The sequence below is a fragment of the Diceros bicornis genome, chromosome 8, assembly GCF_020826845.1.
Source record: "Diceros bicornis minor isolate mBicDic1 chromosome 8, mDicBic1.mat.cur, whole genome shotgun sequence".
NCBI classification, from domain to species: Eukaryota; Metazoa; Chordata; class Mammalia; order Perissodactyla; family Rhinocerotidae; genus Diceros; species Diceros bicornis.
Window position 1 is genome coordinate 58,434,731 of NC_080747.1, and position 22,014 is coordinate 58,456,744.

Here is a 22,014-nt window from a genome sequence, read left to right on the forward strand (position 1 = left end):
ATGGAATAATTACCATTGGTGTGGAAGTCTGGCCATTGATTGAAAAAAAGAGATTCTCCAACAAGCAAAGAAAAAGCTAAGACAGAAAAAAAAGCAAGATGATGACATTCAGCTGAGAAAGATGGTATCATATAATGAAATTCACAATAATTGCTTACTTCCATTTCTTTTCCTTGAAGTTATAAGATATTTGTATATGTATAGTAGTTTCAACATAATCCAAAGGGCCAACAACATAGCTGAGATCCAGGAGATGATGAGACCATTGAAGAAGTCTTAATTAGAGAACACAGGGGCCAGGAGACAATGATCAAGAAGACGGTCACTTCATCTAGATACCAGGAGCAAGGAGAAAGTTCTTCATGGATTTATATGTGGCAGCTCAGGGGATTTTAGCTCCCATGTGGCATTTACTAGTGTAATGCTTAGTCTACATGATTAAACTTCTGTTCTGACAATCTTATGGCAAAAGAGCCATCAAGAGGGTTGGCAGGCGTTCCTGGCTGATAGTCCCAAGAGTGTTTGGAGAAGGTGAGGAGGAAACTATCATCAGTCACAATTTTTCATGAAATTAGTTATTTGAGGACTTAGGGAAAGGACACATCCATATTGGCAATTACATATTAAACCATGCCATACTGAAATTAATTAACTAGTAAAAGATCTAGTATACCTTTTTTTTTCTTTTTCAGTTTTGGTGACTCATGTCGTTTGGTATGGTTCCTTACATATTTAGATTTTGTTTTGAAATATAAAATAAAATAGATTTTTCAGAAGTGTATTCAAATTTGAGTATGGCTAAATATCCCATAATGCAAATCATATCCACCTCTAGATCCTGGAGGAATACGGCAGTATGTCAGAATTTTGTACCATCCATCAGTGGAACCCTGCTCCAGAGGTGGTATCACACGCTTCATGCAGGACTGGGCTTGGGAGAAATGGACCCATTATCCCCATAAGCGCTAAGCTCAAGGCATATGGAGCTACTTGAAATTTCCAAAAAGTATCGTCTTGTTCATTCCAACGTCTTATACCTATTCCTTCGCTTACCTCGATTCACCTTCTCTTTTGTACTCCATCCATCCGTTTGAATTTTGTAAACTCCTTTCTTCCGATAAAATCCTTTAAAGTGCCTTTAAAATCTGCTCAAAACACAAAGTATTAGTTCCTCTCTGAAGCTGTCTCATGATGCCAGTCTTACCTGGGAACAACAGATTGCTCTCCTCTACATTCCCCATAGCAGGTAGGGGGAATGCTGAAGATTTTAAGCAAGGGTAACAAGACATGCAGAGACACACACAGATGGCGGAAGACAATGGCACGTAAGGCATTAAAAGAAGACCATGTAGCTACAGTAGAGGAAGTAAAGAAGAAGTGGAGTAAAATTATGTGGACTAAATAGCCAAGAGTCAGGGCAAAAACCTGAGTTTGGATTTTATTCTGAATGCAGTGGAAAGTCATGAATGTATTTAAGCAGGCATATTTTAAAGAGTTATTTTGTTTTGGATTGCACTGAATCAGGAGTAGAAACAGGGAAAGCATTTGTCATAGTCCAGGTGAGAGCTGATGGTGGCCTGGAAGTCGGTTGTGACAGTGGATGTAGAGTGAAGCAGCTACATTGGCGATTGTGTTTTTCTGATGATCTGGATATGGTGAGGATGAGAGTGAAGGAAAAGAAGGATATGATGTCTAGGTTTTCTTGCTTAAGTAACTGACTAGAAGTGCTATTAATTCTAAAATATAGAAGAAATTGGGCCAATTGGGAAGTTGTTGGGAAGGACAGTTTTGGAGGGAATCAAGAATCCTGCTTTGCATGTTAAGTTTGAGATGCTTATTCAGACATCCAAGTGGAGATGTCAGATAGGCAGTTGTGGACATGTAAGTTTGGATCTCAGAGGAATGATTTGGGTTGAAGACAAAAATTGAGAAGTCACCCTGCCAATATATGATCTCTAAAATTATAGGAATGAAGCTTACCAAGAAAGAGAATATAGAAAGAGACAAGAATAGACTCAAGAACTTAGGCCTGAAGAACATCAACATTCATATGTTGGGTAGAAGAGGAAGAACCAGCAAAAAAGAGAGAAAGACCAACTGATAGGATAGGAGGAGAACCAGGATGTGGTGCCATTAAGGCCAAGAAAGCAGTAATTCAGAGAGTAGAGAACTATGTTAAAATACTGCTGCTAAGATGCATAATATGAGGATAGCTAACTGTCCACTAGATTTGGCAATATGGAGATGTGATGGTTAATTTTTTTGTCAACTGGGCTGGGCCGCAGGATACCCAGATATTTAGCCAAACATTACCCTTGGTGTTTCTGTGAGGATGTTTTTGGATAAGATTAACATTTAAATTGATACACTTTGCATAAAGCAGATTGCTTCCCTAATGTAGGTGGGCCTCGTCCAATCAGTTGAAGGCCTCAATAGAACAAAAAAACCTGCCTCTCCAAGCAAGAGAAAATTATCCAGCAGACTGCCTTCAGACTTTATCTGCAATACCAACTGTTCCTGGTTCTACAGCGATAGTCTTGGACTAGAACTACAGTATCAGCTTTCCTGAGTCTCCTGCCTGCAAACCGATCCTGTAGATTTTGGACATACTAGCTTTCATAATCGCATGAACCAAGTTCTTATAATTAATTTCTTTCTATGTATAAAAACATTCTATTAGTATTTCTCTGTTTCTTTGGAGAACCCTGACTAATATAGCAGGTCACTGGGGACCTTTTGACATGGTCAATTTCAGAAAAGGATTGGGAATAGAAGTTGAAGTATGGCAAATAACAGAGAAGAGCAATGAGGAAATGAAGATGACATGTGTAAGGTACTCTTTTGAGGAGTTTAGCTACAAAGGAGAGTAGATAAGTAAAGTGATGGGAGAAGGAGCTGAGAGTGCAGGACCAAGTAATTTTTTCAGTATGAAAGAAACTAAATAAAACATGTTTCCATGATAATAGTAGTGATAAGAGAGGAAGACTAATAATGATAGAAAATCCTGGAGAATGTGGGAGTGAATGTGATCCAGATCACAAGTGGATGGAGGGACACTTGCTTTGATGTGCTGGAAGAGAAGAATAATTGAGTGGTGTGCTGCATTGAACAGTGTCCTCCAAAATTTTATGTCCAACTGGAACCTAAGAATGTGTCCTTGTTTGGTAAGATGTCTTTGCAGATATAATCAGTTAAGATGAGATCATAACGGATAAGGGTAGGCCCTAATCCAACAACTGGTGTCCTTAAGAGAAGAGAAAACAGGGACACAGAAACAAAGAAACATACAGGAGAATGTCATGTAAAAACAGGCACACATTGGAGTGATGTGTGTACAAGCCAAGGAATGGCAAGGATTTCTGGCAACCACTAGAAGCTAGGAAAGGGTCATGGAACAGATTGTCCCTCAGAGACTATGGGCTGAAGTAAAATGCAGGATGAGATCATTGAAGTAGAGGGGATCTGGGAAGTGAGAGACCAACGTATGGAAGGATGGTCAGTGAGGATCTTAAAATCAGCAAGATTACAATAGTAGTGGTGAAGAGAGTAATGGTGAGCCATTCTCTTCAAGAAATGAGAGTAGTGTCAATGGTATGGGGAAGATGACTGAAACAAGGGGGAGTGTGAATGGGTGCACATTTAAAACTGGATGTTTTCTAGTGGAGGAGGCTAAAATAGCCTAGAACCTGCAATGATTTCCTGGAAGACACCTCTGTACCTCTGGGCCCTTTGATACAAAGCAGTGTGGAAGATAAAAACCACCACCCATCTGAGAGGGCTACAGGAGAAGCAGCGTCCTCATTGGGGAGGCAGGTTTCAGATAGAGTGAGAAGGTGAAGGGAAGCTGCACAGGTGAGGTTGAGCATAAGTGTTGTATTAGGCAGGGCTCTCCAGAGAAAGAGAACCAATAGGATAGATATACATAAGAGGCGATTTATTATAGGAATTGGCTCAGGTGGTTATGGAGACTGAGAAATCCCACGATCTGCTTTCTGCAAGCTGGAGAACAAGGAAAGCTGGTGGTGTAGTTCAGTCCGAATCCAAAGGCCTGAGTACGGGGGTCCAAAGGTGTAAGAACTTCTGGTCTGAGTCTGAAAGCCCGAGAACCAGGAGTGCCAATGTCTGAGGGTGGGAGAAGACAGATGTCTCAGCTCAAGCAGAGAGAGTGAATTCACACTTCCTCTGCCTCTTTGTTCTACTCAGGCCCTTGATGGTTTGGATGATGCCCACCCTCACTGGCAAGGGTGTTGTTTTTCACTAAGTCTACTGAATCAAATGCTGGAGACACCCACATAGACACACCTAGAGATAACATTTTACCAGCTATCTGGCCATCCTTAGGTCCAGTCAAGTTGGCACATAAAGTTAATCATCACAAATGTGTTCTATGTAATATGCTTTGGAAAATGATAATCTAGATGAATATCAAGCACTTATTATTGGAGGAAAAAATCCTAACTCTTTAAACTTGGTGTAACGACTAGGAGATATTTAGCTTTGAGGTGTGTGGAAATGGAGCAGGGCTTATTCTGGAAATTACTGACTTCCTACAACTGTAACTCACCTTTTCCACCTTCTGAACCATGGAAACCTCAAGTGCCACTTTAGAAAATAGCATTTTAAATTTTAAACAGCACAACATGAAATACATGAATAATACATAGGATCCAGGGCCACAAAAGGAAAAAGCATGACTAATGCTTACAGACATGCTAAAATTGCAACCCTAGGCTTTTGAGCCATCGTTCAGAGATTATGGCTTTTTATAGCTAAGATCAGCTACTTACGTTATAGATTTTGAGTAACCCAATTCTGAACTTCAAAAATGCTTTTAAATATCCACAATATTAAAAAAATTGATCTATCTTTAGTTTCAATTAATTGCCAAACTTAGAATATTATTACAAACTTCAAAGTCCTTTCATAGGTTTATAAATTAAGTATATTCTTAAAGCTCAAAATATATTCATGGAATAATATATGAAGGAATAAACTCTAATGAGTGCTTATATAAAATTTAATAAGCATATTTTTGCATGACAAAATGCTATATAGCTAACTATAAAAGAGTACCTTGGAAAGTTTTTATTCTCTTTTTCAGTTGAGAATATTCATATTGTATTCCTGGCTTAAGAAAGTAGGTGTTCTCCATTACAACTGTCAAAGACATATCCAAATGGAAAATCTAATGAGTATGGTTTTAGTCTAACAGAGGTTCTCATAGGAATATCAGCTTCAGATAATAGCACGGAGGTTCTAATAGGAATATGAGATTCAGTTTAGAGTCATAAAATGTGCAGCCCTGATTTCTTCTGAGTGCCAAAATTTGGTGCCTGATTGTTTTTCTGTACCTGATGACAAATATTGGTGTGCCATTTCTTCTAGTAACCATCTCCGCCTTTAAAGAATATGTGTTATATATGTGTATGTGTGCATGTAAGACTTTTCTCTGGCTACATACGTAGTTAAGGAGAGATACAGTGAATTGGCGGTAAATCAGATGATTCCAGACAAGTAGGAACTGTGCCAAACAAGAAATTGCTCAATTCCAGTTATTTCATACAATACAAGGTAGGTAGAGGGTTGAGCAGTCCATTGTAAGAAAAGTCTGCTAAACTTGAAAGAGTCGAGATGGCTACACAGATTCTGTGCTCTATGTCTTGAGAAATGAGACTTCTGTATGATCCTATCAAGCAGCTATGAAACATGATGATAAAAACCAAAAGCATAGTGCAGTCACCAGCAACCAGGACTCAATGGACATAGGAAAAGAGAAGAGAGGCACTGACAACACTTTGAAAGTATGGAAGAAGTGAAGAAAAGGGAGAGGAGAACAGTGTCTTCATACTGTCTTATTCGTTTATCCAATCACCATTCAACAATGATTGGTTGAGTGCCTGCCAGTCACTCTCCTAAATGTTTGGGATACAAAACAGATAACCCTGCCTTTGTGGAGCTCACATTTTAGGAAAGGAATGTAATGAAGTATAAGTTAGAAGGTAATAAGTGCTATAGAAAAAGGAAAAGTAGAGCAGAGTAATAATACCAGGAGTCCTGTGGGGAGGGGCGTGGGTTGCAATGTTAAACAGGATGGCTGAATAGTCCTTGTTGAGTAGGTGACTTTTAAGCAAGTACATGAAGGAGGTGAAGAATTCAGCCAAGTGGATAATTCCAGTAAGAGCCTTCCTGGCAGAGGACACAGCTAATGTAAATGTCCTAGGGCAGAAGTATACCTGGGAAGTTTGTGAAAAAAGAAAGAGGCTACTCTGGCTGGAGCAAAGTGAGCAAGAGAGAGACTAATAGGAAACGAGATCAGTGAGGTAGGGAGTTTGGGGCAGTGGGGAGATGTACAGGGTTAGACTCACGTAGGACCTCATAAGCCATTGTAAATATTTTGAGTAAAGTGAGGAGTTGCTCTGATGAGAAGAGACTATAGAAGGGCAAGGATAGGAGGAGGGAAAAGAGTTAGGTATTACAATAATCTAGGCAGGAGACGATGGTGGCTTGGATGGTGGCTTGGTGGTGTAATGAAGAGGGTGACAAGTTGTCAGATTATGTGTGTGCGTGAATGCGCACATATGTGTGTGTATGTATTAGAGCAAGCAGAATTTCTTAAAGACTTGGATGAAGAATGAAAGAAAGAAAGGCGTGTGGTAGACAGAATAACAGCCCCCTAAATGTGTCTATATCTTAAATGCCAGAACCTGTATATATGTTACATGGCAAAAGAGAATTATTAAGAATTAAAATAATTGCAAATGGAATCAAAGTTGCTAATTAGCTGACCTTGAGATGGGGAGACTATCCTGGATTAACTGGATGGTGCAATCTAATCACGTGAGTTCTTAAAATGCAGAGTCTTTTCCTGTTATTGGTGAGAGAAAGATGAGATGACAGAAGGATCAGAGATATGTAATGCAAACAGTACTGATCTGCAGTTGCTGGCTTTGAAGATGGAGGAAGGGACCACAAGCCAAAGAATATGGACAGCTGCTAGAAGCTGGAAAAAGCAAGGAAATGGATTCTCCCCTTGAGCCTTCAGAAGGGAATGCAGGCCTGCAGACACCTTGATATTAGCCCATTGAATCTTGTGTTAGACTTCTGACCTATAGTGTTGTAAGATAATTTGTACTGTTTAAGCCACTAAGTTTGTGGTGATTTGTTATAGCAGCAATAGAAAACGTATACAAGGAGTCATGGGTGACTCCATGATTTGGGCCTGAGACACTGGGAGGAATGAAAATTCTGGATGAAAGAGGTTGGGGGACAGCAATGTGGGAAGAACAGAAATTCAAATTTGGGCTTGTTAGATTAGAAACTTTTATTAGTTGTCCAAGTGGAAATGTCAAATAAGTAGTCCTCCTTGCTGTTCCTTGAACACGCCAGACATTATTCCACCTGAGGGACTTTGTGCTTGTCATTCCTTCCTCCTGGGATGTTCTTGCCCAGAATTCTCTCACTTCCTTCAAGTTTTTCCTCTACTGTCACCTTCTAAATGAGTTCTACTGCCATCCTCCTATTTCACACTACAATATGCTCTTCTCTATCACCTTTTAGCATACTATATAACAAACCAATGTGTTATGAATATTGTTTGTGGGGTGTTTGCTCTGTGACAATGTAAGCTCCAGGCAGAGGGCAGGGATTTTCACCCATATGCACACTATTGTATTCCAAGCAGCTGGAACAATGTTTGACACATCCTCAGAGCTCAACAGAAATTTGTTGAACCTTTGACCTTTGAGAAAGCTCTTTCTGTCATGTGCTTGGGGCAGAGACAGGCTGCAGTGAGTTCCACAGTGAACGCTGGTGCGGGATAGGGAAGAGGAGAGGCAGTGAAGCTAGGCCACCCTTTTGATAAGTTTGGTGGTAAAGAAAGAAAAGAGATCGGATAGTGGCTAATGAGGCAGAAGCAGAGTCAAGCAGGAATTTGATCTTTTCTTGTGATGAGCAAGACCTGAGCATGCTTGTCAGTTTAAGGAATCTGTATAAGAGAACAGGTTAAAGATTTGAAGTCAGAAGGACGAATACGGAGGGAAGAAATGACAGAACTGGCTATGCAGCTAGAGAAACTATTTGTCCAGACCACCCACATCACTCAAGTGCCTTTATAACGACCATGAAAATCCAAAGTGAAGGCGGGTGGAATCAGAGTGGCTGCTGCTTCTGACAACTTGAGCTCCACGCTGAGAACACTGTAGATATTGGAGCATTCAGGAGGCTGTGTTGCCGCCTCCAAGCACTGGGCCCTGTCTGAGATGTAAAAACAGGAGTTGAGAAATCTAACACAGAAACCAGAATAACACATCTCGTCATGTAGATAGGTCTTCTGAAAATTAGACTAGAGGACTGTGACTCATCCCAGTAGCCAATATACACAAATGAAGATGTCCCACACACAGAGCTGGACACGTTCCTGGGGAATGTTGCAATAGGCTTATTTGGAAGTGCAGTCGACTTCACTAATAGGCCTTCAGATTTTCCCTCTCAAGAGGCACACTTCTGCTCACTTGTTTAGGATGATCACATAGACACTTACTGATCCAGGGATAATAGCCTTCCTTTTCAATGGAGTCCCTTATTTTTACAGAATAGAAGCATATTGGCCATGGAAGGAGAACTGAACGGAGAGTTGGAATACTGATTCCAGTTCTAATCCTAGTTCTATCCAAACTCAGAAGCGAGATCACAGAAAAGTCACCTTTGAGTCTTAATCTTATCCCTGCAAAATGAAGAGCACTAGACTAGATAATATGCAAAGGTCCTTTCTGGGTCAACATTAGCTAGTTCCTGATCCTGGCAAATAAGGCAACAGAGAGAGGAAAAGACAGAGAATGGACAGGACACCATAGTCAATCTACGTTCTGCAGCAGAGTCCTTACAGACTGGAGTAGGTAGTGATGAAGTTGGTACAATGGGCAGAGTGCTAGGTACTAATGAAGGAGGCAAAAGAAATAGAAATTTTGTTTGTCGAAGGACAAAATGCATAGTTCAATTGTAATTAAAAGTTACTTGTGAGCCCTTCTTCCCTTGGCATGAAGTAGCCAGAGCCCCCGCCCTGGGTCCCAGAGAAAGTATGTTACCCATTGAGGAGGATTTGGTGGCAGCAAGCCTGTGGACAATATGTTGTGATGCATGATGCCAACATGGAAACAGCAGTTCCTTTGATCTTTGGAGTCGTTTGCCAGGTTGTGCCCATTATGAAAGGACAACTATTGCATTATATGCATAGTTCACACAACTTCCTACTTTGGATCTTGTGTTCCACATTCTTTTGGGTACATCGGACACTTTTGGGCAGATGGGACTTCGTAGAAATTGTGACCTTGATTTAAAAAAAATCAAATTGAATCTTTTGATGTCTGTTGGTTATCCATAAAAAGATAAATAACTTTAAAAAAAGATTATCTGGAGAAAATAATAACTGCAAACCTTTATTGAACATTTAATGCCTGTCAGGCCCTGTGTTCATTGTTTTTCGTGGATTACTTCATTTTATGCTCAAACAGCCCCATGAAGTATATATTATCATCCTCATTTTATAGATAAAAAAACTGAGGCTTAGGTACATTAAGTAATTCACTCAAGTCACAATTAGTTGGCTGTAGAATAGCATTTAAACCAACAATCTGACTTTAGTGCCCACACTCTCAATCAAGGCACTGTAATTTCTTGTGAAATTTAGAACTCTCATCTCTTTGTCATTGGAATAGAAAGCAGACCAAATATCCCTTTATCTTCCACAATGGAGAGGTTTGTTTTCAGCCTTGAACCACTAGTAAGAGTCTCTCTTGTAAGACTCCAAACAGCTAATTTGAAAAGAATTGTTCTTTGTGTTGATATATTTGTAATTCTAGCATCACTTGTTTATTCAGTAGCGGACTGTACAACAGCTTTGTTATTTTGATTTAACCTTCTGGAGTGATCCCATAGTGCAGGATATTAACACTCAAAATAACACTTGGCCGTGAATAATCATTTTGTTCCCTGACCTCAGAGTATTTTTGGGTTTTTGGTAGATTAAAAAAAATATATAACACTACTCACCCCCAGATAAATTGTTAACAGTCAAATTGTTGAAAGCTAACTGGTCAAATCAACATTTATGTGAAACTAGGAACTGGTTAAAAAAGAGCAGGCTTTCCAATCAACAGTGTTAAGGCAGTAACATTACTGTCACCACGAAGTAGATGAGCAACTGTTTATGTACCTGCCATATATCAGAATGGGGAAAATTTAGGGGGTTATTTTGATTCTTATGTAAAAGATGATTTTTGCAAAAATTTAGAGCACCTTGTTTTGTTTTAGAATTTGTGTTTTTGGTGATAAATTCATTTCAGTAAATTATGCTTTGCTTGGTAGGCAGTATTTTAATTAGTTTTTAAATTTTATCTCTAGCTCTAAGTGAATTATTCAAAAGTGTCCAGGCCCAAAATGACAATTTTTTAATATTAGTTAATGTGTTGATAATGCCTATGCACCCTGGGATGGTTTTTATATTTTACTGCATTTTAAGCAGTTTTACTTTAACCTTTTTATGTATTTAATACTTTTTAAACAAGTGATATCCTTTTTGGCTTATCTACATTTTCATCATTTTCCAATTGATTTTTTCTTTTATATCTTACATTTAAGCAGCTTCATGAAGAAAATACAAGATACGTATAGAGGAATGACTTGATATTCTGCAAAGTGTTTTAATGTAAATATATGAGAAACATTTTATTTGCTAATAATTTGGAATATTATTGCACTATTGACCGTCTTTGCAGAAATACATAATTAATAGTTATTCCTTAGTTTGACTATTTATTGTTTGCAAAGGGAGAGTGGACATAATGAGCTAAAATTCTTCAAAGTAAATGACTAGAGATAATTTTTAATGAGCTTGTCCTTCCTATCAATTTTTTTTTTTTTTTGCTGAAGAAGATTAGCCCTGAGCTAATATCTGTGCTCATCTTCCTCTATTTTGTATATGGGATGCCTGCCACAGCATGGCTTGATAAGTGGTGCATCAGTCTGTGCTGGGATTTGAACCTGCAAACCCCAGGCTGTCGAAGCGGAGTCCACAAACTTAACCACTATGCCACTGGGCCGGCCCCCTTCATATGAATTTTTAAAGCTAAATTGTTTGTCTTTAGATTCCTGAAACTATGTTCTTTACCATCATCAATGAGACATAGTGACTAGGATTCAAACTAGCTGTGGACCCTAGATGAAAGCTCTGGTTTGGTTACACAATGAAGATGATGACGATGAGGCTGGAGACAATACACGGTCGACCATGATGCTTAATATTTATTGAGTTACTTTATGTTAGGCCCTGTGCTATCTCATTTCTCACAGCAATCACGCTGTGATGTTTGACAGGTCTGCCTCCCATTCTAGAGCTGAGGAAACTGAAATCTAGTGAGGTTACCCAAGGTCATTCATGTATGAATGTTGCAGGTCATTCATGTTGCAGGTGGAGTTCAAACCTGAGTCTCTCTGCCTTTGCAGTGTAAACTGGTAACCAAGGCATTACAGTGTCTCCCTTACCTAATGAAAGGCCCTCCACTGTGCCGTCCCGTTCCTCCCCACACTCCTGAGCCATGGGTGATGTGCTCCCAATTCTCAGGTAATCAAGGTTCAAAGCGGTGGGCAGCTTTTCTTTAAAAACCACTCTGGGATCACACATTTTAAAAATAGAGCCCTCCCTTTCCTTTTCATACATCCTAGCATTATCGCCATTTTCTCTCTGCCTCTTCGCAGTTCTGTGAGATGGACTCAGGCAAAAAGAGCTCCCCCCCCGCCCCGCCACCTGTAACCTCTTATTTTGTTTTTGAAAAATTTTACTTAAAATATTATAATACACCCTGATGTGAGAAGAGGAGACATTGTCACTTTATTTGAGTTTAGAGAAAGTCCAAGTAGCAAATGAATTTGATACTATTTTACTTTGTAGGAAGAAAGAACAAGTTTCCATTCCTCAGTGATGAATCTAATGATAAAATCTAGATAGAGCCAGATCTATATTTTGTTAACATTTTTATTGCTACATGCTCCCAATACAACAAACAGCATCAGTAGTGTACACTTTGATAAAAAGAAACTTTTAGCTTAGTAGAAAAGGAAGCTCAAAGATCAGAAGTATAACGAACATGTACATCTTTATGGGAGGTGTATGTGTGTGACCATCTTTCTCTGTATTCTCCTGTGGACCAGACATAGACACGCGCAAGCAAACTAGTGAGAATTTCACTCTGGAGAAATTTTTAGGAAAAAAAGTGACTTCTACTTGAGGCTAAAGGATTATTTTATGATCTGGAATTCACCTAATTCATTTGACTTTCAAAAGTCTTGCACAAAGTAGCAGCGATTCTTTAGAGGTATCGAGTCAATAGGTGAAGCTGTTGGTTTACCATGGTGAAGTGCAACAGTCCTTGCACATGCTGTGCTTTGAGAGGTTAACATATCTACATTTTAGTTTGCATATTATATTTTTAGACAGTTCAGAAACTAACCTCAAAAGCATTATGCCGACAACACTTATCTTTCTTTTTTCTTTTAAGTGTAATTTATGAAGTACTTATCTCTTTCACATACTTTTTAAAAAAATGTTTCTAATTCACTATTTCATTAAACAGCTAGCTATCTCAGTCCATACTATTTTATGTTTTGTTGAAGGGGAACAAGTCATCAACTTTGTATCAACTACTTTAAAAATGCAAAAGGTTTGCATAACATCAAATTTGTTCAATTTTAGCTCTTTGATTTGGCTGCTGTAGTTTGCTTAAATATCTCCTCTATGCACAGAACAAAGCATGCATCTCTAATTATGTCTCTCTAGTTTACCAAAATACATCACTGATATTAGTGTAAATATTTAGTACATAAAAATACTATCAAGAAAAAAAATCAATTTTTAATAAATATCTTCAGTTCTGAATTCTATGTACAAGTACTTTACATCTACTCCCTGGAGAGAGCATTTCTGGCTTCACTGTGAGCAAGGTGACCACTGACATAAATTACTAGCACATTATTGCAGTCAGATGCATTGTGGTTGTGAACATTGGATATGAACCATGCGGAAAATAAATATCGCAATCATTGACATATGCTTTCTTGAACCTATTTTCAAAGCCCCTAAGCGCTACTGTACTCGAGCCTCAGTTCTAGTTTGATGATGCTTTCCTCAGCTACCAACATACAAAAAATGGTCTCAAAACATTTTTCCTTTGTTATTCTTACAATACATTGAGTATAACTGTTTGTATATGTCAACAACAGGAACATGAAAAACAACACAAAAACATAGGACACTTCATGCCTATTGCCTAGCGCCTATTGAGGTCCTGGTAAGAGGGTTTCAGTTTTGTCTTGCACAGCCTCATTTACTGGTCTCTCTTCCCTGTGACCACAGTATATTAAGACAGCAATCCTATTGCTTCTTATTTAAAGGATAGAAGGTAATAGGTAAGCTGAAATCAGTGTATTTGTAGCATACCTGTTTTTTTTCTATTTCTGTAATTTAGGTATCACACTGTTGGTTAAACAAAACCGCACAACAAAACCCTTTGCATTGTTAGTAGCTGCAGTTCTAACGTATTCTTCATAATATCCTGCTTTGAAAATCAACCCACAGAATGTCAAATAAGGCAATACTCAATGACAGGCACCTAGAACATCCAGAAATGTAATATAGTAAACAATCATTTGAGAACACATCTCTTAAAATAATACTGATTTCTGCAATATACAGTATTTACACAACAGCTGCAAATTTGCTCATACAATATTTCTAATATAGATAAATAGGAATACAAGTCTAAGAATTCTTTGCTCCATTTCCAAAATATTTTGTTAAAGTGTAAACCGTTGGCACCTCTTTTTTATTTTTACTGTAACTTTTTTAAAACAAAAAATTGGCTGATATGCACAATTGGTTCAGTCCCTTTCCTGCTTTAGAGAGTGACCAACACATTTAGCAACTTACTTTCCTTCTGTTAATAATCTTTGGTGCTTTCTTCCCATGAATTCTGGTAAATGAGTCAATGCAGAACAAAAGGAGGATGAAAGCAACTAGAAAGTGAACCAGCACTTTTTGTTCTTCCACTTAACAGATAAAATGAGTTGACAATCTATGGAGAGTTCCACTTTAAACAAGCGGTATGCACCACGAGGAGAGGGAGCTCGTCCGGGTTTTCCTCTGACTTCCAGCCTTTTAGGTTTACTCTCTCATCTTTCCAAGGTGGCTGATCTTATTGGACGTCTTTTGTCAATAATCTTTTCATCTTTCTTTGAGGTTCTTGTCTGAGAAGGAGCACCTATTGAATGACTGATGGCAAGGAAGGGGGCAGCAGCCATTGGTGAAGATGAATTGAGGTGGCCACTCTCGGTGGGTGGGAAGACCAGTCTCAGAGTCTTACTTCCTGCTTGCTGAGCTCTCCTCTGGGGTAAGTTAGCACCATCAGGTTTACTGTTTGGCCTGAAAGCAGCATATGCATATGGACCTCCCACTGGAGAGATCCTACTCAAAGATTTCTTTTCAGCAGAAGTCTCTGAATGGTAAGGAACCAAAGAAGTAGGCATCACTAGAGATCCAGGAAGGTCACTAGGGTTAAAGATAGCATCATCGTGAGTTTCAGCAGCTTCTGGAAGGTATGGTGGTGGTAGGGTGGTACTGCGCTTGCTACATGACTCACAACATAACTTGTTATAACCTGGAATGGAGCAGTATCGCGCCAGCACCTCCATTTGACAGAATATAGACTTATCTCCCAAACATGGCTCATCTGCAAAAATTAAAGGAAAACAAAATAATACATACATCTAAACATAAAGTAAAAGGAGGGAAGAAATTAAAATTGTTTATGAATATAAAAAGATCTAAGTACAATCTGACATTGATGGGAGTTGTATACGTGAGTCTTTGCATTAAAAATATGAATGTTAGTGGTAGGAATGTAAACTGGTGCAGCCACTATGGAAAACAGTATGGAGGTTCCTCAAAAAATTAAAAATAGAACTACTATATGATCCAACAATTCCACTTCTGGGTATTTATCTAAAGAAAACAAAAACACTAATTAGAAAAGATATATGCACCTCATGTTCATTGCAGCATTATTTACAATAGCCAAGATGTGGAAACAACCTAAATGTCCATTGATGGATGAATGGATAAAGAAAATGTGATATATATACACAATGGAATATTATTCAGACAGAAAAAAGAATGAAATCTTGCCATTTGAGACAATACGGATGGATCTAGTGCATTATGCTGAGTGAAATGTCAGACAGAGAAAGACAAATACTGTATGATCTCACTTATATGTGGAATCTAAAGACAAAACAAACAAACGAAAGATGAGCTCATAGATACAGAGAACAGATTGGTGGTTGCCAGAGGTTGGGGGTGAGGGATGGGTGAAATGAGTGAAGGGAGTCAAAAGGTACAAATTTCCAGTTACAAAATAAGTCATGGGGACATAATGTACAGCATGGTGACTATAGTTAATAATACTGTACTGCTTATTTGAAAGTTGCTAAGACAGTAGATCTTAAAAGTTCTCATCACAAGAAAAAAAATTTGTAATTATGTATAGTGATGGATGTTAACTAGACTTATTGTGGGTGATCATTTTCCAATATATACAAATATCAAATAATTAGGTTGTACACCTGAAATGAATATAATGTTGTATTTCAATTATATCTCAATAAAAAAATGAACGTTAGGTTGAATTCACTGAAATAAGTAGTTCTTTGTGTGCAAAACACTTGGGTTGACCACCATTTTAATATCTGTATCAGGAGTCTTCAGGTTGAGAGTATTTTTTTCTTCCTAGTAGGAACATATATCTAATTTTAGAACAATAAAATAGGATTCATTTTACCTACCACAAATATTTTTAGGATATAAAGGGCCATCTTTTTTTTTATTTTATAGCATTTCTGGCTTTCTAGAGTAGCCTCTATATTAAGTTTAAAATCAAAATAAATACTAAAGACCTATTGGAACAAATTAAATCTTAAAAATGTGTTACCACAAGAAAAATCAAGATACTATCTTGATTATAAGAATATTCTCCAGAGTGAATACAATAGTTTCATGTATACTATTGAATATTCTCAGGTTATTTGACATTTGAAAGCACAAATTTAGGTCAAGTGTGCCAACTTTCTTATAAATAATTCATGGTTCTTAAATTTAATTTCATTGAATTGATAGCACCTTATGTTTAAAGAGTACTAAACTAACACTCATAAAACCCTTGATACATGTGTGTGTACACACTGTTTTTAGTGTTTTTAAATTTTATTGAGTTCAGGTTATAAGATTTAGATTTCAAAACACCCAAATGTTGAGCTCATGAAAACTTTAGTTTGTACTTATTTTCAGCCATTCCAGGGCATATCCTATGCAGAGCCCATTACACAGTGCAACACAGAAATACTGATCCCATGTCCAATTAATAAACGCAAAGAATTGTAAATTGTGGCATTTATGTACTATAATCACTTAAAATTACAATGTATTATTGGGTAATGCTCTATTTCTAGGTAAGGAACCTGCTGTATAACTTGCAAAGAAATTGAAGCATCTTGTTTTTTAAATTTGAAAAAAAATAGTAGGTCAGTTGGCAAGGCCAATAGAGGGCTAAAATTACCACCTTTACCTATGACCAATTACAAATTATAGAATTCCCTATTAGAGTTATAATACCATGTCCACTTCCCAAATTGTGGAATGACTTGTATTTGCCTGACATTTACAGATCTATTATATAGTATGAAGTTCTTGAATATTTCATATTAGCTAAGGTAATCATCCAATTATGTTGCGAACGCCTGAGAATCACATTAATGGGTTTCACCTCAAATATCAATTCCTCATCATTTCTGTATTACTTTTTCTAGGCCTATATCCTAAGAAAATTAATTTCTTCCCCTTTATGTTTAAGGCCCTAGGCCCTAGGATGAGAGGGCCTTATTTGAGCCTGTACTCTCCTTTCCCTTTGGCCCCTCACCCCCATCACCTCCATCTGTGACCTGGCTCAAAGTGTGACCTATTCTCTCTGAGGTAGAGAAGAGTCCACATGAGAGTCTCCTGTGTCTAGGGGTGAGCACCTCGGCATTGTAGGGACCAGTTCACAGCCTGAGTCTAATTAGGGCCAGAACGTGCTTCTGTGAACAAGAGGAAAAAGGAGAGATATTCTGAGAAAAACAAATAACAGCAAAGGAATACATTCATTTTATGGTAATTTGCCTCCGGATAGATGAGAAGGGCTTAACAGCAACAATTAAGCAGTGCAATTAAAACGGGGCCTATGAGAAGGAGTCATATGACAAAATCAATCATTAAAATTAAGGAAGCTTTTTAGCCTTCTCACTCCATGCCCAGATCATTACAAGAAGTTCAGGGAAAGGGTTTTACACATGGTCTCAAAAGACCATTTGATTCTAACTGCAGTTTGAGACTCTGATGAGAAGTATTACTTACTTGATCGATATATGTGGTAGAAATATGTGGCCTTTTAGAGCTCTTAGAATTGGCTTTTGGGCCTAGATTTCAGAGCAATAGATCAGCTAAAAGCTGTGGGATCACTGACATAGTTATGTCATCTCATTAACAGCTCTGTTTTACAATAAAAACATTTTCTTTTGGCTAAATGAAGAGACTCAAGCAAATTCTTGCTGACAATGGGCATACTGGCAGAAATATACAGCTCTACCAGCTATTAAGATCAATAACGCTTACTCACCAAGCGTTTAGCCTTCTGGCAGTAACGCCAACATAAGCGTAAAATATTATGGCAACAGTAAACTTCACAGCTTCTAACTGGGTAAAGTTTGTATTTTTGCTTTGACTTGTGTTTTAAACTTGCAAATATACTTTCCAGAGAAAAATGATTAAATATATAAGGGCTTTGTCTCCCCCTCGTGGTCATACTTGTTCTTGCCACTACACATTTCAAATGAAAATTTATAATGAAACAATTTATAAGGTTTAAAAGACTTGCAGCCAGAAATTTCCTCAAAAAATAAGACCTTTGATAAAATAGTGCATTGCCAATTTTCTTGAAAAAAAGAAAGCACCATTCAGCAGATGCCACTATTCAATTAATGGCTTACTTATGGTGTAGGCCAATGAAAAGGCAACTTCTTTAGTCCCAAGTCTCACTAGTGTGACAGAGCCACGTCCACAGGTGTCATTGGGCATGGACTTAGGAGAACTGCATTTAAGAGGAAGCTTGCCGTGGGGGAAGGCGGGGCAGGTAAGGGAAGGACAGAAGGGAGAGGACGTATGAGACAGGGAAGAGAGAGTGAGAGAGATGAGAGAGAAAGAGAGAGAGAGAGACAGGAAGAGTAGACAGGGCAGTGGAGGGGACAGGAAGAGACAGAGAGGGAAATAAAGAGACAGAGAGTCAGAGGAGTAAAGACATGGGGGCTGGGAGAAAGAAAGAAAGAAGGTGGGAAAGTCAAGAGACAGGGAGAGACGGAGGGGTGGGGGAGATGGACAGAGGGAGAGAGACAGGAAGAGGGAGGGTGGAGAAAGGGTGGGAGGATCCTGAGAGAGAAACAGGTGGGGTGAGGGGAGGAGAGACACAGACAGACGCACCTGGTAGAGAAGTGGGGGTAGATATAGGGAGAGAAAGAGGGAAATAGAGATAACGGAGAGAGTCAGGAAGAGATGGCGAGAGAGAAGAGGAAAGGAAAAGAGAGAGTAGGAAAAAGAGAGAGACGGGGTGGAGGTAGGGAGACTGGGGGAGAGAGAGATAAGATAGGGTGAGTGAGGCCGAAAAGGCATGTGTGACAGACACAGAGAAAGTGAGCAACATACAGGCAGCAAATGACAAGTCAGAGACAGAGAAAGACCAGACCAACATGGAAAATGAGAGACAGAGAGCAAAATGGAGATACCAAATGAGACAGAGGGAGAGAGACAGACGTAAACAGAGAGAGCGACAGAAAAGGAGGAAGAAGGAGGCAGTGTGACAGAAACTGAAACTATCCATTATATATTTTGTTTTACAGTAGCAAATCAATGTATATTTTTAAATAAAATAGGCTCTGCCACAGCAACAGAGTAGGTTAGGCAAATTTTAGCATATGTGCATATATGCAAGGTGTCTATTTTGAAATCACTCCACTGAAGTGCATGTATATGGATGGACAGATATTAGAAATGGCTTTGTGAATAACATTTATTATCCACATGTGTAAATTGAATGATTTTAGTAAAATCAATTTAGTAAAAATGAATGAGTTTAGTAAAATATTTCAAAACCTTCTTCAATATTATGACTTTTACAATGATGTGAAGTTATAAAGAAAATCACAGAGAGAAACTGTATAGCTCCTACTAGAAACACAAATTGACAGAAGCTACGTGTACATGACACAGCCCTCACCGCAGCATGACCGCCAATGGGAACTGCAGAGGCTGCAAGGGTTATGATTCTTAATGGGTGCGGGACATTGCCTCCAATACCTATCTTAACACCATATTAGGCTAATTATCAAGGGTGTTTTCCTTTGGTTATTTTTCAATAAGCAAATAGAAATTCCAGAGCTTTTCCTGAAAGGAAATTCTGCTTTTTGAGGCTTAAAAACCATCATCAGAGCAGTGAAGTCAGTGTCACACTTACCATTACAGGGAGGCAGCTGACAGGCTCTGACTGACTCGGGCTTTTCGCCGTCGCAGTGGTCTCCAGCCCTGCAGAGGACCTGCCTCACCTCTGTTCCTTCACCACAGGTCACTGAACACTACAGAGACAAAGGCTGCGATTACAGATGTTTATTCCACCAAGACCGTCTTTCTTCCTTTCCCCATGCGCATGCACACACATGCACGCACACACATGTATACATGCTTGTGCACACACAGCTCTGGAGTTCTTCCTCTATGGATGCAGTGTTGCACAGTGGCTTTGGAGACAGAACCCTAGCTTTATACCCCGGCTCCACCATATACCAGCCTGAGCACATTGCTTTCTCTCTGAAAGCTGGAATAATAATACTTGCCTCATAGAATCGTTGTAGGACTAAATGAAGACAAAGGAGACAATGTACGTAAAGCAATCATGCCTGGTGTGTAATAAGCGTTTGATATGAAGGAAGCCATTATTATAATGTTGATACCTGCTGTAGTTCCTAAAAACAACGGTGGTGCATGTTTTCAGGAAGTGGATCGTGGTATTGAGCTTCCCATTCAACAGACCTTCCTTACAGATGGCAGAATTTACTGGGATGCTACGACGGTTAATTCAATCTCTTTGGAACTACTATTACTCTATTCCCATAAATTCATTTCTTTAATGAGGGAGCTAACTGTTCTAAGTTAACCCCAGGAAGGTCTATGCTATTGTTCTGGGTAGGAGTTGTAGAGGGGAGACTCTCGTTCCAGGACTCTGGGGAGAATGAGACAGAAGTTATCTTTACAGTCCTGTGCAAGTGACCTTCACTTTTCTGTTCCTTCCTTCCTGGGTTACTCTCTACTTCCTCTTTCTTTCTCTATCTGCTTTTCAACATCTTTATCTCCCATAAACTCTTCTCCTATGACCCCATGACTCCTCATTTTGAGTCTTTAGAAATACCAAAGATGTGTGGTTAATGCAGGTAATGCAACATGGAGTCAGCCAGTCACCAAACAAATATCTTTTGCACAGGCACCAGCTGGGTACTGGGGAAGAAAAGTACATCGTTTTCGAGAAATGCATGGACTAGTGGTAAGCACAGATTCAAAGACAGAAGTTACAATACTCTGCCATGAACAGCACACTAGAGGTAGGCCTCTTTGCCTTTGGAATGCAGAGAAAAAACTCCGGAAAGGCACTCCCTGGAGGGTGGTATTTTGGACTGTGGAGATGAGCCTTGGTGGATGAGGGGGAGATGGTTAGACAGGAGGAGGCAGGAGGGCAAGCTAGCCAAAAGGTAGGAGGCTTGAACCAGTATGGTCTTTTTGGAACAGTGAGAAGTTTACCCAAACTAGAACAAAGAGTTGGAATAAAGATAGAATAAGAAGAGTTAGCACGGTGCCAAATGGGGTAGGGCCCTGCATTCAGTGTCAGGGGTTTGGAATTTATCCCACAGGAGTAGCAAAGTCAACAAAGAATGAGAGAGAAGATCAGTCACCTTTTAGACTCCTCTATGTCACAAAACACCCAGACACGGTTTGCCCCGACCAACTAATCTTACATGCAAACACTATTTAAAGTATTAATTTTTCCTAACACTTCCAGGTGCTTAATAATTACAAAATATGTGAAAGTTTCTCAGTTCATGCAAAACCTACCTGATAATTAAGCCAAATTAAAATACGCTTCACATGCTCACACACACACAGAATTCACACACCCACCTCATTCCAGGGCCCCGTTTTCCACTGGGCCGGGCAGGGCACTCTGTTACAGGGCCGGCGGCTCTCAGGACGGTCACCCACGCAGTACTTGCTGTGCACAGAGCGGTTGGTGCCATCGTGGAGTGGCTGAAGGCAGCGCACGGTGCGAAGCTGATAGCCGGAACTCCCACAGGTTTTGGTGCAATGCTCCCACTCTTCCGATACCCAGCTGTGGGCGTGGGGGTAACATTGAACACAGTCACTGGGATGTATAATGTGCACCTTCCTGCACTGCAAGCCTAGTCTTTTCTGCTTTCTGAGTGACATGCAAGCCAGTGGGGCACACTGCAGTTCTGGAAGCAGTTTCAGAAAGATGGGCGGGTCAAACAATTAAAAAGTCCTAGAACTTTCTAACAAGAATAGGCCTGACACTTCTATTTTTAATGCCCTAGTATTTTCCTGCTTCCAGTGTCTCTGAAACCTTCTCTTTTCCTAAATGATGATCTACAGAGGGTTTCTGAAATTCCTCTTAAGTTTGCCTGGATAGGTTCAGAAATGATGGTAATTTTCAAAAATAGCACCAACTCACTCTCAACCACATTGCCTAGTGGTGTTAAACATCTAAAAGGAAATCGAAAAAGGGATCCATCTGATGCTTGCTCAGCTAAGACAAACTGATTTGG

General features: G+C 39.2%; 1 protein-coding gene across 4 annotated transcripts in view; it reads right to left on the reverse strand.

The window, feature by feature from the left end:
* Positions 1-11,877: 11,877 nt before the first annotated feature.
* Positions 11,878-22,014, reverse strand: part of ADAMTS3 (ADAM metallopeptidase with thrombospondin type 1 motif 3) — a 266,272-nt gene continuing 256,135 nt past the window's right edge. For all 4 annotated transcript variants that reach the window (XM_058547247.1, XM_058547245.1, XM_058547244.1 and 1 more), the window contains 3 exons: positions 21,353-21,560; positions 19,641-19,758; positions 11,878-14,777 (listed from right to left, as the gene is read on the reverse strand). In XM_058547247.1, coding sequence (XP_058403230.1) covers positions 14,221-14,777; positions 19,641-19,758; positions 21,353-21,560 — 883 coding nt within the window. In that variant the 3' untranslated portion in view covers positions 11,878-14,220. The remainder of the gene's footprint in view (positions 14,778-19,640; positions 19,759-21,352; positions 21,561-22,014) is intronic.